At 34.7% G+C, this 19044-nt stretch overlaps 2 protein-coding genes and 1 non-coding gene across 5 annotated transcripts in view; all 3 read right to left on the minus strand.

Annotated features, from left to right (window-relative positions):
- The window catches only part of ADGRF1 (adhesion G protein-coupled receptor F1), a 344581-nt gene extending 339107 nt beyond the window's left edge, over positions 1-5474 (minus strand). For both annotated transcript variants that reach the window (XM_074237130.1, XM_074237129.1), the window contains exons 1-2: positions 5365-5474; positions 2416-2497 (exon numbers count right to left, since the gene is read on the minus strand). The gene's annotated coding sequence lies outside the window, so the exon portion shown is untranslated. The remainder of the gene's footprint in view (positions 1-2415; positions 2498-5364) is intronic.
- A 6828-nt stretch (positions 5475-12302) lies between these two features.
- TNFRSF21 (TNF receptor superfamily member 21) overlaps positions 12303-19044 on the minus strand; it is a 118281-nt gene continuing 111539 nt past the window's right edge. Inside the window, exons 6-7 of one of the 2 annotated variants that reach the window (XR_012478569.1) lie at positions 15715-15783; positions 12303-12694 (exon numbers count right to left, since the gene is read on the minus strand). Coding sequence is in view for 1 of the 2 variants with exons in the window: in XM_074237144.1 (XP_074093245.1) it covers positions 15770-15783 (14 nt within the window). In the remaining variant the exon portion in view is untranslated. Of the gene's footprint in view, positions 12695-15446; positions 15784-19044 lie in introns of those variants that run through there. The other variant, XM_074237144.1, reaches the window with a different exon arrangement.
- Positions 16160-16267, minus strand: LOC141490275 (U6 spliceosomal RNA). Its single transcript, XR_012469130.1, has one exon. It is a non-coding gene; the product is annotated as a U6 spliceosomal RNA (small nuclear RNA).

The raw sequence follows: 19044 nt of genomic DNA on the forward strand, positions 1-19044 counted from the left end.
CAAAATGAACTCAGTTTTATTAGTTCAATGATTTACTTGCTTTCAATTTTATTAATCTCTCCTTTGATTTGCAGAAATTCTCATTTTGTATTTAATTGGAGATCTTTAATTTATTCTTTTTCTAGCTTTTTTAGTGGCCTACCCAATTCATTGATCTACTCTTTCTCTATTTTATTCATATGAGCATTTAGAGATATAAAGTTGTCCCTCAAAACTGTCTTGACTATATTCCATAAATTTTGGTATGGTGTTTTATTGTTATCATCTTCTTGGCTATGATTATTGATTATGATTTTTTATTCAATCCACTTGTGCTTTAAAATTAAGTTATTTCATTTCCAATTAATTTTTGGTTTATCTTTCCATGACCCTTGATTACATGTAATTTTTATTGCATCAAGATCAGAAAAGAACACATTTATTATTCCTACTTTTCTGCATTTGATTATAAGGTTTTTTTATGCCCTGGTACATGGTCAATTTTGATATAGATGCCATATACGTAAAGAAAAAGGTATATTCTTTTCTATCCCCATTACGTTTTCTTCAGAGGCATATCATATCTAAATTTTCCAAGATTTTATTCATTTTCTTAACTTCCTTCTTGTTTTTTTGGTGGTTAGATTTATCTAGCTCTGAAAGAGAGAGGTTAAGATCTCCCATTGTTAAAGTTTTGGTGTCTATGTCTTTTTGCCATTCACTCAATTTTTCCTCCAGGAATTTGGACACTATACCACCAGGTACATGCATGTTTAATAATGATATAGCTTTGTTGTCTATTTTTCCTTTCAAGAAGAGGTAGTTTTCTTCCTTATCCCCTTTTAATGAGACTGATTACATGCTGGTCATATCCATGCATATCTGTGCCTCACTCTGTATTTTAAGTCTATCTCTCTCTGGCAGGAGGTGAATGGCATGATTTATCTTCAATCCTCAGGACTCATGCTTTTATCATTGGATTAAAAAGAGGTTTAATATCTTTCAAATTATGTTGTCATTTTATACTAATTATAATTTTTTGCATTCTGTATTATATCATACAGATCTTTCCAGGTTCCTCTGAAATTGTTCATTTCTTTATTTCTCATAGCATATCAATATATCATAATTTATTTAACTATTCTCTAAATGAGCACTCCTTTAGTTTCCAGTCTTTGACTACTATAAAAAAGAGTCAGAGTTTTAGTGCAGAATTTTTCCTTTCCTTTTTGGCCTGTTTTGGGGGTTATAAGTCTAATAATGGTACAGTTTAGTCAAACACATGCATGTGCTGAAGCCAGATCCATTGTTAAATTTTCTTTCTTTTTTTTTAATTCCTAAGTACCCCCCAAAAGGGCATGTGTATTAATCTGAAGTTAACATCAAATAACAATAAGAGTGACACTTTTATATCAGCAATTTTTTTTTACCAAAAATACATAATATTTCCAGCATTGAAATAACTACTCTAAAAGTCTTAACTTTTTTCTTCAATTTTCCAATTCCATGTTATGAAAGTTTTTCAACATTCATTCACTTGTTTATTTCTGTTACACATTTTTCTACCACCCTACTTTCCCAACCTCTTCCCCTTAGCAGCAAATAGCCTAGTAAAAGTTGTACATGTTCCCTTGTGTTTAACGTGTTTACATATTAGTCATTTTGTATATGAGGAATTAGGACTAAAGGAAAAAAAGAAAAAATAAAGAAAACCATAGGATAGGAAGAAAAAACATTAGAGTAGTTTTGGAAAAGTGAATATGGTATCCATTCAGATTCTGTGGGTTTCTTTTTTGTTTGTTTGTTTCATTTTGTTTTCCTGTGAATATGGATGGTGTTGTACATAATAGGTTTTCCAAGGTTGTCCTAGATCTCTGAATTGCTGAGAGGAGCTGCATCCATCATAGTTGATCAACTCCCAGTGTTGTTGTTAATGTGTACAATGTTCTCATAGTTGTACTCCTTCGCTCAGTATCAGTTCATTTTAATTCTTTCCAGGCTTCTCTAGTCTGACCATTCATGATTTCTTATAGAGCAATAGAACTCCATAATATTCATATACCATGACTTGTTCAGCCATTCCCCAATTAATGGGCATCCCTTCAATTTCCAATTCTATTTTTATCAATTTATTTATTTATTTTCATCCATATGCACATGTATATTTTTAAGTTACAAGACTTCCTTCTACCCTCCCTTTCCACCCCCTCCCCTCAGCGACAAACAGGTTAGTATTGGACATACATATTTTAGTAAACGTTTACAGATTAGTAATTTTCTCTATGAGGAATTAGAATTGGAAAGAGAAACATAAGAGATAATTTTTATAAAGTGTTCATCAAATTCTGAAGGGTTGTTTTGTGTGTGTGTGTGTTGTTTTCCTTCCTCTGGATGGGGATAATATAGACCATAGCCAGCCTAATACAATTGTCCTACCTCTCTGAACTTCTGAGAGGACAGCTGCTTCCATCAAGGTTATTCATCTCACAATGTTGTTTCAATTTCCAATTCTTTGCCACTACAAAAAAAAGTTGCTATAAATATTTTTGAACATATGGGATTTTTCCCATTTTTTATGGGTTTTTTTGGATGTAGTCCTAGTATTGATATTACTGGATCAAAATCACTTTTAAAGCTCTTTGGGCATATTGCCCTGTAGAATGGTTGGATCAATTATTAAATTTTGAATGTGAGCATTTACTCTTTGGAAATCCTACAAATTCTACAAATCAAGGACTATTTACTGTTTTGCTCATTTTCCAGACTTAAATAATGCAGAATGAACTTAAAAGTGTATCATTTTCCTCCTGGAGAACCTAGAAACATTTATCTTTCTCTATTTTGAGGGCAGAATTCCAAATTGCTTTTCAGAATGATTAGATCAGTTCACAACTCTACCAACAGGCATGCCTGTTTTCCCAAAGCTTCTCTATATTTATCATTTTTCTCTTTTAGATCTTTGCAAGTCTGATGTGTATAAAGTGGAAACTCAGTTCAACCTTGAATTTAACAAGTTCACTTATCAGCAAAGACAAAAATAAATGCTTCAACTCCAAAGTTGCCTCTAAACTTGTAATAACATCAAAGTGATCTAGGAACTCATCAAATTGAGCAGAGATGGCTCAATACCTTTAATTTCATCTTTATCTTGTAACTCAAACCTGGACTGATACCATCCTCCTTAGTCTCCTCTTCCCTCTGGAGGGGTGGAAAGTAGAGCACCAAACTCCTCCCAGTGCTTTGCTTTATAGCATGCAGGAGTAGGACTTTTGCATTCTCTTCACTTTGCATATACTCTTCCTGGATTCAACTCCATGGAACAAGATGTTCCCGCCTCCATTATTCCCTAGTGTTCCTCCTCCCACTCTCTTGTCTTTTTGTGTGTGTTGTCTTGCCCATTCTAAACTCCTTGAGAGAAGGGACTGCTTTTCTTTTTAACTGCATCTTCAATGCTTAGTTCAGTAGCTGGTAGTCATGGTTAAGTGACTTGCCCAAGGTCACATAGCTACTAAGTCATCCTAAGTCATCTCTAGTCATCCTGATTCATATCGGGCCTTTGGATCTAGATGGTTCTGTTAGAAAAAGTGAGACTAGTGCCCAAGACAGCACCCCCCCACACACACTCAAATTCAATTCATGTGCTTGTCAAGGTATCACTGTCCTGATGTGTGGTCTTCTTCAAGAATGAAGGACAAACAGCAAAAACATCAAACATCAGTACCTGGTAAATAATAGACACTTAATAGATATTTATTAGATTGGTTTAAGCCCTGCCCCCATCCAGATCCATATTCCTTCCTCCCCACTACACACACATATACATACACACATGCGCACTGATAGGAAGAATAGAAACAAAGAGTTTACTTGATCTTTGTATCATTCTATCTACTCCAAGCAGGATTCTTCTCCTGTCTTTGAACTTGTTCCTATTCTTTTTTTTTTGGCAAGGCAGTGAGGTTACACAGCTAGGTAATTATTAAGTGTCAGAGGTCATATTTGAACACAGGTCCTCCTGACTCTTGGGCCAATGCTCTATCCACTGCACCATCTAGCTGCCCCCTTAAAGGTTTAGCTTATGCCAGTCTCTGTGCTAGGCTTTTAAAATGCAAAAACAAAAATTAAACTCTCTCTGCTTTCAAAAATCTTCATTCCATTAGGGAGAAATGGACTAGTAAATATAAATATGCATCATATAAATGCAAAATAATATAATGGAGAGGGTGCCAAAACTGGCAAAGGTCTTTTGTAGGAGGTGATGCCTTGAGCTGAACCATGAAAGAAAATGAGAATCTACAAAGTAAGAATAGAGGGAAAAGTGTTTCAAGCATGAAGGCCAGTCTATGCAAAAGCATGGAAATGGGAGACAGAATATCATATATGGGTGTTTTAGGACCTATTGCAGCCTTGGGCAATTGGCTACTGGCCATCTTACACATATGAAGCATCTTAATAAAAAAAAATGTTCTGAACAAAAGGTCCTGAGAAAATAATAGCCTGTGCACTGTAGCCTCTGCCCAGTTTAGAGACCAGAAACATGGCACCATAGAATTGAATCAACTCATATAGTGGAAGGGGTGCTGACTTTTGATTCTAGAAGACCCGACTTTTATTACCTGTGTGACCTTAGGCAAGGTCCTAAACCTCTCAAGTTTCAGTTTCCTCATCCTTCAAAGATCCTTACATCTTTAAAATTATGCTCTATGATCTCCAAAAACTTAGGCCATGAGCAACTTTGACCTTTGATCTCATAACTAGCTTTTCAGGTGAGAATTTCTCAGAAGCCAGCCAAGGTTATGGAAAGAAGATATATATCTCCAGGAGGATGGACCCCAAGTCAAACAGGGGATGAGTCAGATTATCTTTCCACTTTTCCTTATCCCTTCTTTGAACGTTAAAGCAATAAAAATGCTCAAAAGCTCCAAAACATATATTAGGGGTTATTTCTTCCCCCCCACCCACCCAGTCACTATGCTTTCATCCCTGAATAATAGTTGTATTTATATGAAGCTTAAAGGTTTATAAAGGGCTTCACAAGTATTGTCTCATTAGATTCATGTTGATCCTGAAAGGTAAGTGCTATTATTAACTCCATTTTACACATTAAAAAAATTGAGGCAGATGGAGGTTAAGTGACTTGTCCTGGATAGTATAAATAAAGTGTTAAGGTTGGATTTGAACTCAGATCTTCCTGACTCTATTACCAATGCTTCATCCTCTGTGCCCACCTTCCTTTCTCTAAAAAGTAAGATAGAATCTCTTAACATGTGTCAAAGATGGGACTTTACTTGTACAAAAGAGAAGATATTCAAGAAGTCACCCTCCAATAGTCACAATGAGAATACAGACATAAAGGACTGCAACATCCCTCCCTTCTCCACCTACCTATCAAGAATATCCTTTAATCATTCTCCTTTTGACAGGTAGGTCTTCTTGTGTGGGTCATCTCTCCAGTATGGATATTTATTTACCACAAGATCACAAAATCAGAAAGACCTTTGGAAGGAAGAAGGGAGAAAGGCAATAAAAATTTGTTAGGGGTTTACATGTGCAAGGTAAAATATAAGCCATAATCAGACTGCAGAGAAATATCAGAACTATATTGTGAACTAAATGTCAAACAGAGGAGTCTGAATTTTATCTCAGAGACAAGAGCCTCTTGATGATGGTGATGAGGATGATGCTTATGTCAGCATTTACCTAGCATTTTAAGGTTTTCAAAGACCTAGGGATGGCTTTACATTGAATGACTAAGAAAAACATGAAGGGTACAAATAGCAAAAGGAAAGACAGTCCCTGTCTTCAAGGAGTTTACATTCTAACAAGGGACAATCCCAAAAAGTAAGTGGATAAAGAAGTGATATTGAAATCTCAGTAAGTCAGGACCATAGACAAGAGAGAAAAGGTTGACCAATTTGAGAATCTCCCAAATTGAAGGCACTTCAAAGGAACTTCTCAAAAAAGAGAAGGGAGCTGGAATGAGCTATAGAATTTCTAGTCAGGAGATTCCAAGAGGTTCATGTTGAGTGACAGTTAAGGTATGATGCTAAATTTCCAAATGTCAGAAACAAAGATAGGTGGGGTTTGTTACCAACTTAGAAATTTAGATGAGTAGGAGAGACTGATGAAGTCTCCTTTCACTTTGGAACTCAGAAATGTCCCTCAGGCAAACTGCTACAATAAGTGATCCCAGTGTAATAGGGAGTCATAAGTGGGTCAGTTTAACTTAAACATAGAATCCATAAGGAAAAATAAGGCATAATCAGCCTGTAGAGATTTATTAGAGCTAAATTGTGAATGGTTTTATATGTCAGAAGAGTTTGTATTTTATCTCAGAGATAAAAGCCTCTTGATGATGGAGAAGATGATCATGTCAGCATTTACTTAGAATTTTTATCAAAGACCTAGGCTTACTGTTTATCCTTCATTCTTTTTTTTTCAAGGCAATGAAATTAAATGATTTGCCCAAGATCACACCACTAGGTAATTTTTAAGTGTCTGAGGTTGAATTTGAACTCAGGTCCTCCTGACTCCAGGGCCAGTGCTCTAACCACTGTACCACCTATTCTTCATTCTTGAAGAAGACCATGACATCAAGGAAGTTATGCCATAGCAAGCACATGAATTGGAGTTGAGTGAGGGGGTGCTGGGTTAAGTCATTGGTCTCATTTTCTCCTCCAGAGCCATCTGGAGATATGAATCAGAATAACTGGAGATAGCCCTAAGTGTAAGGCAATCAGGGTTAAGTGACTTTCCCAAGATCATACAGTTAGTAAATGACAAGTATCTGAGTCTGGATTCAAACTTTTAACCTCTTGACTTCGAGGCCATCTATCTACTGTACCACCTTAACACAGACAGATATAGTTAAAGAAGGAAGGCAACTAAGTGCTGAAGGCATCCTAGACTTCAAATCTGACCTCAGGCCATCACTAGCTATGTGATCCTGAGCAAATAATTTCAGCTTTCTCAGTCATAAAGCACTATATAAGTAATACTTATGGTTATTATTACAATGTTTCTTTACAACAAAGTAGGTACCTTTTATTGCTCCTCATTACATAATTAAGATGCTAGGAGTGATTTCTTTGAAGTTAAATAATTAGGAAGTGCGAGTAGTCGTTCTTTACAGAATCCAAATCCAATATGCTTTGCACTCTATAAATAATTTATCTTCACCTAAAGAATGACACTAGGTCAAGCAAGTAGTCAACTTATTTATTAAGGATTTACTTTGTGCCAGTCACATATGTAAAGTGCTGGGGATAAAAATATAAGCAGAAAGGATAGTCTCTGCCCTCAAGGGGCTTCTAATAAGAAGAAAACATTCCAAAAAAAAAAGAGTTGAAAGGAGGAGGCAGTGAAGAACAAAATGCAGTAGAAAGTCAAGAGTGGAGAGGAATGAAGTCATGGATATCTTGGGCCTCCTCCTTAAAATGGAGATTCTAGGAGGAATCAGGTTTGTTCCCTATATTTCTTCCTCCTCCTTCCTTTGCTCCTTCAAACAATTACAGCGCTCAAAAATTCCAAAGCATGGATATGGGAGCAGTGACCACATTGCTCTTCCACCAGTCACTACCCTGCACTACTATAATTAACTACTAATTACCATTCCAGCCTTTAATACAAAGTAAAGGATAACAACTTCTCTTCCTCCTACTGCTGTTAATGCTACAACTTTTACTACTACTTTTGCTGCTCCTCCTCTTCCCCCTAGCACTGCTACACAATTACTCTATTACTACTGCTATAAAAAAAACTATAATGAACTAATTTTTCTAAAGGTCTAGGGTGACCATGTTACTTCCTGGCTCTAGAATCATCATCATTGGTGGCTCCCTATTATGTCTAGGATAAAAGGCAAAATCCTCTGTCATTTTAAACTTCTTTACTCTTTGACTCCAATCTATCCTTCTATACCAATTATTTATTATTTGTCTATGTTTCAGCCCAACTGACCAACCTGCTATTCCCTGTGCATGATATTTCTTTATTCACTTATATCTCTTTGGTCAGTCTGTGCCCTATACCTGGACTATTCCTTTTTCATCTTTACCTCTTGGAACCTGGAACTTTTGAACAGTTCCAATATCAGTTGTCTGCACAAGGGCCAGTCTTTCCTGAACCCTCAAGTTAATAGTTACAAATTTACTTGTATTATGTTGTACATTGTTTTGTACTTGTTTTCTCTGCTCACACACATACAATACAATGTACAATAAAATGAAGTTATATGACATAGGAGTTTTTTTGTCTTTTTGTCTTTGTAGCTCCAATGTCTAACAGTGTCTGGCATAATGTAGGTACTTTAAAAATATTGTTTCATTAAGATCATATTCTCTTTAACAATATTTCCAATTCAATAAACATTAAGTGCCCACTGTGAAGCAGCACTAAGCTAAGTGCTGAACATATAATTAATAAGATGCAAGACAGTCCATGTCTTCAAAGGAACTTACAATCTCAAGAGAGAGACCACAAACAAAAGGAGGCAGGAAAGAAGAAGGATGTGGCAAGACTTATTAGGTTAAGGTGGAGGCTGGTATCTTGTTCCTTGGAATTAAAAGCAGGAAGAGCTGCAAATACACAGTGGAGTGAGTTGAGTCCAGCTTCTGCCCTCTAAAGGAAAACATTGGAAGGAACTTTATACTCTGACCTCCAGTCCTCTAATAAGAAGACAGAAAAAGCTGAGGGTGTGGTTTGAGGTAGTAGCATGGTGGTGAGTTCAAAAGAGAAGAGCTTATTCTAGAAGGGGCACTTTGCTCAGTGGAGTAAAAACTAGGCAGGTCAGCTCACAAAAAGTGGAAGAAGAAATATTTCCTGTGCAAATACAGCCATTCTAGGATTGGCAATCTTCTTTGTCTTTATCTATAGGGATAGATTTAACCAAATCTATCTGGTTGGGATTTAACCAAAAAAGCTTTTTTACCTAAGAATCAGATTGGAAATATTACTGATGATGCACATGTTTATTTAATTTTTAAAATCATTTTTGACCAGAAATGTTTTTCAAAACAAGACCAAAAAAAGCATGCTTTGTAACAGGAAAAAGAATTCTTATTTTTGCCAATAGGAGTAACCTTTTTTTCCTAAATAAATTGACTAAAGCCTGGATATGCCTGTGGATACACATTTGACCTCATTTTTCTTACTGTTAGGGAGAGAAGATGATACTGGAAGTCAAAGAACAGACTCCAGTGTCCAGGGTTTTATCACTGATAAAATAATTTAATAAAATGTAAGGTATTTTACTTGAGAGTAAGGACTGTTGCAGTTTTTGTACTTTTACTCCCAGCTCCTAGCATTCATTCACACTAAGAACTTAATAAATGCTTATTTATTGATTGATTTATTCTCTTTATCATGGATTCATTATATAGATTCTTTTAGAAAAATAAAAATGTCTACATCACCTATTTCTTCACAAGTTTTCTACGAAAATCATAGGATTTAGTGCTAGAATAAACCTTTTTGATCATTTAGTTGAATGCCTTTATTGTATGATGAGGCTGAGCCATTGGAGAGGCAGAAACAATTCAAAGTCAAAAAGCTAGTTAGTCGAAGTACAAAACTCAGTTTAGAAACTGTCAGGAGATATTACATTGGAAAACACTTAAGAGTTTTATAGTATCTACAAAAGACAATATGGTGAACTGGAAAGAACACAGGGTCTAGAGTCAGAAGACTTGGTGTCAGTTCCTGGCTCTTAATAACTTTGTGATCTTTAATAACTGTGTGACTATGGCTAATTAATAATCAATAGTGAACAATTATTAAGTGCAAGGCACAATGCTAAATGAGGATACAAAAGAAAACAAAAATTGGTCCCTGCTCTCAAGGAGGTCACAGTCTAAAGAATGAGACAGCATGCTAACAAACTAAGCTGCTCAACTGTTCAGTCATGCCTCTTTATGACTCCAGTTCCTTCTATCCTCCACTATCAATGTTCATTCAAGTTTGTATTTATTGCTTCCATACAATCCATCTCATCTTCTGCTTTCTCCTTTTCCTTTTGCCTTCAATTTTTCCTAACATCAGGTTTTTTTCCCCATAGTATTTTCTTCTCATTATGTAACTAAAGTTTTTAAGCTTCAGTTTCAGCATTTGCTTTGAAAGTAAATAGCCTGAATTAATTTATTTAAATTGATCTTGCAGTCCAAGAGACTCTCAAAAGTCCTCTCCAGTACCATAATTCAAAAGCATTGATGCTGTGGTGCTCACTTATTCTCACAGCCATACATTGCTCCTGGAAAAACTATAGCTTTGACAATATACTCCTTTGTTGGCAAGATAATGTCTCTGTTTTTTAGTATGCCTACCAGATTTTTCATAGTTTTCCTTTCAAGACGCAAGGGACTTTTAATTTCATAATGTCAGTAACCATCTGCAGTGATCCTTGAGCTCAAGAATATAAAATCTGACCCTGCTTTTATTTCTTCTCTATTTGCCAGGAAGTCATGAGACCAATTGGGACCAGATCTTGGGTTAGGTTTGTTTGTTTGTTTTGATGTTAAACTTTAAGTCACCCTTTACATTGGCCTCTTTTACAATATTTAAGAAGTTTCTTAATTTTTCTTTATTTTCTGCATATCTAAGATTGTTGATATTTTTCCTGGCACCTTTATTTCCAGCCTTTGACTCATCCAATTTGGTGTTTTTCATAATGTATATACTCTTTCTAAAAGTTAAATAAATAAGGTGACAATATTCAGCCTTGTCATGTGCCTTTCCCAATCTTAAACCCATCGTTTTTCCATGATCAGTTCTAAATGTTGCTTCTTGGCCACATATTGGTTCCTCAGGAGATAAGGTGACCTGATACTACCATTTCTTTGAGGACTTACCATATTATCTTGTGATCCACACTATTAAAGGCTTTAGTATAGTCAATGAAGGAGAATTTTCTTCCATAGTTCAGTCAATGTTGGCAATGTTGGCAAAGGTCTTCTGCCTTTTAAAAAACCAGCCTGCTAATCTGGTAATTCTAGGTTCACATATTGCTGAAGATTAACTTGAAGCATCTTTAACAATATTCTTGGCATGTGAAATGAGTGCAATTGTTCAGTAATTTGAACATTCTTTTGCATTGCCCTTCTTTAGGATTGGGACACAAACTGATCTTTTCCAATTGTTTAGGTTTTCAAATTTGCTGACACTAAAATTAGGGAGGATTAATAAAGTCTACTTACAGAAAATGCAAGTAACTCAGAATTGAAAAGGGTGTACCATATAACCTCTCTGTACCTCAGTTTCTTTTCCTATAAAATGAGAGTTATAATATTTACTGTACCTTAAGCAGTAGAGTATATTGCAAGGAAGTCATATATAAATTCATATTGTTCTTATTATCTGATGAAGTTGATACAAAAATACTACATAGTCATATAATGAATAATAAATTATATTCTGCAATAATATCACTGATATGTGGAACCTAGGTGGTGAAATAAAAAGTATATTAGATTTGGCTTCAGGAAGACATGAGTTCACATCCTTCCTCAGACACTAGCTGAGGGAATCATTCAATCTCCCTATGCCTGTTTCCTTGTTATCAAAATGAGGATAATACCATTTACCTCAGAAGGATATCATGAAGATAAACGATGTAAATTACTTTGCAAATGTTAGTTATTATTTTTAATATATCATAACCAAACCCCAATTTAACATTTTTGCTAAATTACTCAATCAGATGGTCAGTGACAACATAGTTCTTTGAGTATTTGCTGCAATTGGTTACAGATATCATATTGTTTAATATATGCATGGAAAATATTGGTCGTATAGAACTCTGCTCCCTGAAATGTTGTTTTTTCTGACACTATGCTTTTTGAGAAGCAATTAAATAGTCAGAGTATTTCTTTAGGACTATTTACTGAAGGGAATGAGGCCTATTCCTTTTGATGAACTTCTCTTAGCTTCTCTTATCTATACTCTTGATCTTCATTTGCTATGTTGATGACAAGTCAGGCAAGTGTATCAAAACTGAGAGTGCTGACAGTTGGCTTCTAAATGTGGATTCTTACAAATGGAAGGGGAAAGGAGCTATTCCAAGCTAGATGGTACATAGAAAGGAAAGTGATAGTTTCTAGGTTCAGTATCCAATCTCTTCCAGGGAAACTTTGGATCTCAATATGATTAGTTTCAATAAGAACATGTAATCAGAACCTTTGAATGACTTCAGTTTGGGACTTGGAGCCCAGAGGAAGGGCTGACTTGCCCAAATTCACTCAGTTAATAAGTGTAAAAGAAACATATTCTGAGTTCAGTATTTCCAATGTATCAGGCTACTTCATGTTGGTTCTCCATTTTAAAAGTCTCAAAAAAGCATGGAATGTTTTTGACTATGTCCTTTCATTCCCATTCCACTCTTTTATGGAAGTGAGGTTTACTTGCACATATTAATGGATTTTTAAAAATATATATTGCTTGGTTATAATTATTTTTTTCCTCTTTTGGGTCTTTAAAAATACTATTTATTATATGAGTTGATTCTGAGAGAGGAAGGGGAAGGATAATGGTAATGTAAATAACAAAAGACATCAATAAAAGTTTTTTTTAAAAAAAGAAAATATAAGCTACCGGAGGAAAGATATCATTTCTTTGTTGTCTTTGTGTCTCCTGTGATTGCCACATACTTTAGTGAGTACTTGATAAATGCTTGATTAACTGGTTTAGAGTGCAGTTAGAAGACTTTGTCTAATGATAGCATATTCTAAGAGAAAAAGAAAAGGAGTTTATTAAGTTTGTTATTTTTAATTATATTAATCTCAATTTTAATTGGTATATTTCTCTGGTTTCTCTTGATTTATCATTTTGATATTTTTCAAAAATTACTAAGTGTAGACTTATCCTGCCAAGTTTCTTTTTTTGTTAGAACTTTCACATTATAAATTTGCTTCCAACCATTGACAGAATCCCGCTGATTTTTATATGTAGTATCTGAAATATCATTGTCTGATATAATCTGCTTTTAGTTCTTGCTATCACTTTTTCTGCCTGGCCAGGATAGGATGATGATAAAATTATTTAATAGGAATAAAGATGTAATTCTCCACTTGGTTTCTCAAAAATTAATTGCTGAAGTTGAAGATGAGGGAAATATCTAGAAAACAATTTATGGAGGACAAGAACTAGGTATTTCAGTGAATGACAAGTTCAATAATAGTCAATAATGGAAGTCACATTATAGGCCTATATGAGATGACAGTCAAAAGAAAAATCAACAGTGATATTAGACTATGTTATTCAAAATATGGAATGCTCCAGTTTTAAATTTTAATGGATTAAAACTTCAATAAAACTTTGGAGACACTTTGTATAGTGTCCAGAAAGGTACTGCCTAATCTGCCCTGATCAGACAATATGTGGGATGCTATTATATCTACTCATGATTGTCATATTTTTAGAAAGGAAATTGATGAGATAGAAAACAAAGATGGGAAAGTTACTTGATTCATAGGGAGATCAAAAATTGTATATTTGGGGAAATTTCCTGATGGACCCTAGGGATAATTCATCTGGAGAAAATACTTAATGATAAGGGAAGGGAAAGGGGAGGAGACATATGATTGTTATCTTCAGATACATGAAGAGGTATCTTGTGAAAGAGGGATTAAATTTGTTCTCCTTGACTTTGGAGAAAGTTTATAACTGAGAATTTTGGCCTGTAGTCTATAGTTAGATTTCTAAGATAGTTAGATTTCAGTATACTTTTTATTTCACCACCCATGTGCCATGTATCAATGATGTTATTGCAGAATATAATTTATCATTCATCATATGACTATAGAAAGATGTGTGTGGGAAAATATAACTTAATTTTCACTAGGCTATAAGTAAAATTGATTATCTTCTTTAATTAGTTCAAACCATTATTCTCAGCAGAGGTTATAAACTTTATCAAATGGCACAAAGATCCATGGGAAAAATGATTAAGAAAATGTTAAAATTAAGAAAGAGGTTGTTGAGTTCCTGGGTTGAGGGAAGTGTATTTTTTAAAATTTATTTATTTTTGAATTTTACAATTTTCCCCCAAATCTCACTTCCCTCCCCCCCCACCCCCCACAGAAGGTGGTCTGTTCATCTTTACACTGTTTTCATGCTATACTTTGATCTAAATTGAATGTCTTGAGAGAGAAATCATATCCTTAAGGAAAAATATAAGAGACAGCAAGATTACATAATAAGATGCCTTTTTTTTAATGCCTTTGTTCAAACTCTACAATTCTTTCTCTGGATACAGTTGGTATTCTCAATTGCAGATATCCCAAAATTGTCCCTGATTATTGCACTTATGAAATGAGCAAGTCCATTAAGGTTGATCATCATCCCCATGTTGCTGTTAGGATGTACAAAGTTTTTCTGGTTTTGCTCATCTCAGCATCAGTTCATGCAAATCCCTCCAGGCTTCCCTGAATTCCCATCCGTCCTGGTTTCTAATAGAATAATAATGTTCCATGACATATTTACCACTTTTTGTTCAGCCATACCTCAATTGATGGACATTCACTAAATTTCCAATTCTTTGCTACCACAAATAGAGCTGCTATGAATATTTTTGTACAAGTGATGATTTTATCCTTTTTCATGATCTCTTCAGGGTATAGACCCAGTAGTGGTATTGCTGGATCAAAGGGTATGTACATTTTTTATTGTTCTTTGGGCATAATTCCAAATTACTCTCCAGAAATGTTGGATGAGTTCAGGTCCACCAACAATGCATTAGTGTCCCAGATTTCCCACATCCTTTCCCACATTGATCATTGTCCTTTCTGGTCATATTGACCAGCCTGAGAGGTATAAGGCGGTACCTCAGAGATGCTTTAATTTGCATTTCTCTAATAAGTAGTGATTTAGGACAATTTTTCATATGACTATGGATAGCTTTGATTTCCTCATCTGTAAATTGTCTCCATATATCCTTTGACCATTTGTTAATTGGGGAATGGCTTTTTTTCTTTTATAAAGTTGACTCGGTGCTCTATATATTTTAGAAATGAGTTCTTTGTCAGAAATGCTAGCTGTAAAAATTGTTTGAGGGAAGCATATTTTTAAAAAAGAAAAAGGATTATAAAAAAGGTTTCTTCAATTTTTTGTGTCATGTGTCAATAATATTACTATATGTATTCTTTGCTCATTTTAAATTTGACTTTTCTCAGAATTGTTTGTAATGCCTAAAATAAAATACTTCAGATTATAAAAGAAGCCAGGTATTTCAAAATATAATTATAGGGGCGGCTACTGGCCCTGGAGTCAGGAGTACCTGAGTTCAATTCCATCCTCAGACACTTAATAATTACCTAGCTGTGTGGCCTTGGGCAAGCCACCTAACCCCATTGCCTTGCAAAAACAAAAAACAAAACTAATAAAAAAATATAATTATAGAAAAAAACTACCTTCAATTCACAGACCTTAGACTATTTAACACCTGGGAAGGAAAAGTTCAAGGAAGCAAAAAAATTTCCTAATAAACAGGAATCATCCAAGAATGGTACATAGGCTACTTCAGGAGACAGTGGTTTTTCCTTCACTAGAGGATCTTTGATGTCCCTTCTAACTCTGAAATTCTCTGATTATTTGAATCCATGATTTTTTCACCTGGGTTTCTGACTGACACCTTATCTGTTTGAGCTCAGGTTTCTGATGCTGTTTGTTTTATTTTTTAAACAAAACAGAAAGTGATATGAAGTTGATTACTCAGGTCCTTGCCTTCATCAAAGGGCACTATCTTACCTTCTCAGTCTGATAAAGAATTGGCCACTTTCCTGTCTCTTCTCCTCTGCAGTTCCTAGGCAGTTTTCACTGTGGGACAAAGAAGTGGATAAATAAGTGATAATGAAACAAGGCTTCTGTTGATTTCATTTACCCCTCTTGGAACCCTGAAGGGAAGAACTGCTCCCTTGTCTTCTTTGTGGCTAAATGAATGCAGGCTAGGTCATCATATTATGTGTAGGAAAAACAGATAGCTAACAGAGTGGAAAAATGGTAGGACCAAGGAACAATAAACACAATGACTACGATTCTAAATATAAAAACATTAAAAGGTGACTGAACTCAGAACAATTGCAATGAACAACATTGATTCTGGAGAACAAGAAGATGTAACAATTTCTTTTCTCAGTAGAGAAACAGACTATATAGGTATATACATTGTAAGAATTTTTTGCCATGCTTTTATGCTTAAGTTGTTTTCTTCACAAATTTGCATGTCATCCTTGCACAGCGGCCATACTAATCTACTCTGTATCATTCCAATTTTTAGTATATGTGCTGCTGAAACAAACACAAATGGTTTGAGGAGACTTCAATGAATAGTGGAGTATAGAGAGAAATGACTGATAGTATTAAGCATCAATTTTATAGAAGAGAGAATGAGATAATTTGGTGAATAGAAAAAGCTGCTAAAAATATGACAGGATTTTCCTGGTCATTGAAATATACAGTAAATAATTTATTGTCAGTATGATCCTTATTAAAAAGTAGACATTTCTTTTTTATTTATGCTTGTCAGAACTTGTTCAGAACTGTTATAATATCTTGACCTGTTACTTTTCTTTAAGTGCAATCAAAAAAATACCTTACTGCTATTTCTACCCATTATCATTGATTCTGGTTCTTTCCTTTAGAGAAACTTAAAAACTAGTCAAATTTCTCTTACAAGTGATAGCCTCTGAAATAGTTTATTGATTCTTAGAATGTTTATGCTTGATGAGATCCATAAACCTCAATTTTACATTTCTTATTTTGTACTTAGTTTGATTTTTGATAATTATTGATTCTCCACTTTAACTGCATACATGTTCTGTTCATAATCTTTTCTCAATTTTGTTAGTGTATATCTGCAGAGGCATAATTTTTTCCTTTGAGAAACTGCATTAATTGCATCCAATTATTTTCTTTTGGCATGCTCACTCATAGTTATTGTCCTTTTTAACATAGTTGTTTATTGTTTTTATTATTTTTTTCTTTGACTCATTGTTCAAGATACCATTATTAAACCTCCCTTGTCTGCCTCTGTCTGTGTCTCTCACTTATTTGTCTACATCTATCTTAAGACATGTTTCTTATATGTACCAAAATGTTTACCTTTGTTTTCTACATAGATAGCTATTCTCTTTCACCTTACTGGAATGATAGTCCAATTACCAATTAATAAATTCATATTTTCACCATTTATTTTCCCCCATCCTTTAAATTCAAGCATTTCATGCCTATACTTAATTTTCCTTTATTTCTTTTTTTTAAATTCAATTTAATTTTATTTTCAGGTCTCCATTTTTTTCCTCCTACTTTACATAAAAACTATTACAAACATGTTTAGTACTTTTTTTTTTAGTTTTTGCAAGGCAAACGGGGTTAAGTGGCTTGCCCAAGGCCACACAGCTAGGTAATTATTAAGTGTCTGAGACCGGATTTGAACCCAGGTACTCCTGACTCCAAGGCCGGTGCTTTATCCACTAATGTCACCTAGCCGCCCCATGTTGCTTACTTTTTAATATTAATCAGTTTTCCTACCTTTCTTATTTACTTGACCATTCCAGTTTACTTAAATTTATATAAATTCCTAATTTTATATTAGATTGTTTTACCCCCTTTGGATACCGAAGCATATAATTCAAAATCTTCCCTTCTTTTGCCCTCCCCCACCAAATCCTCTCAGTTTAAGTTCTACTATTTTATGATATCTTATTCTTTTTTTTTTTTGGTTTTTTTTTTTTTAGGTTTTTGCAAGGCAACGGGGTTAAGTGGCTTGCCCAAGACCACACAGCTAAGTAATTTTTAAGTGTCTGTGGCTGGATTTGAACTCAGGTACTCCTGACTCCAGGGCTGGTGTTCTAGCCACTGTACCACCTAGCCACCCTATGGTATCTTATTTTTAAAAAATTTACTTACTTTTTTATTCTTCTTTATTTGTATACATTCTAGTCTTTTTTTCCAAATACTATTCTTTCCATTCAAGTGCTGTAACCTTATTTATTCCTGCTTTATTTTCTCTATGTCCCTCATGAGAAATAGAACTTCTAGGGCATCAAATTAGAGCTCCCTCCTATATCCCATATCTATATTATTGTAATTGTAAATTCCATTCCAAATTTTCTTCTTCATTGTATACTCATTTTATTTTTGCTTGTTTTGCTTTTGATGGTACCCTCTGGCATACCTCGCTTAGAAAAGTTTGCCATCCTGTATTGGGGATCAATTTACATATAGATGTAATACTTGGAATTTCTATTCTGTGGTCCCATCCCTAGGCCACCTCAAATGCCAGCCATGGTCAGTTAAAAAAAAAAAAACCTTGCAAGGTTGTATCTCAGTATCTCTATATGGAGGCCATTCCTACTAACCCCATAGCAGTGAATCAATGAGTTCCCATGAATCCAAACAAAAAGGCAGAAAACATTTATTCTGCCAAACCATATGAAGAAAATAGAGTGTAACTATGGGAAAGGGTTGGAAAAAATGGTGATGCAAAACTGACTTCAGGGGAAGAAGTTTTTGATGAAACTTTTTATGCCTGAGAAAAAGAGGAAGAGAAACCCAGGCAATCAATTCTATACCCATGAAGTCATGTGACCCATTCCTACTCCCTGCTCTTATCATGACTCATTTCCCTTGAGGAAAGTTTATTCTATCTCTGCATCTACGTTCCTCTATCATTTTCAATGCAGGTTGTGCCTGGAGACCCATTCATAGCTCTCCTTGAAATAGAAATAATATGAAGAATAGTCCTTACTCAAAGTGATCTTCTATTACGTTCATTCAACCTAGGGGTAAGAGAAAGATTAATGTCTCTACCTCTCAACACAAATACACAACATACATGCTTCCCCTATGGATTATGCTTTATTGATAGTTCCCTTTCATTTCCTTTCTAGGATGAGACTCACTTTCTAATTCCCATATCCTAGTCCCTGGTCTCCACATTTTTTTTTACTCTCTTCTTGCACACTTCCTCATCCTCCTACTCTCATTGAAAAACTAAAAAATTGCTATCTCTTCTCTTTTCATATCTAGATTAGAGGTGTATTTCTAGTCTCCCTATTTATATTGCTTTTCCTCTAC

This window comes from Macrotis lagotis, chromosome 5, assembly GCF_037893015.1.
Source record: "Macrotis lagotis isolate mMagLag1 chromosome 5, bilby.v1.9.chrom.fasta, whole genome shotgun sequence".
NCBI classification, from domain to species: domain Eukaryota; kingdom Metazoa; phylum Chordata; class Mammalia; order Peramelemorphia; family Peramelidae; genus Macrotis; species Macrotis lagotis.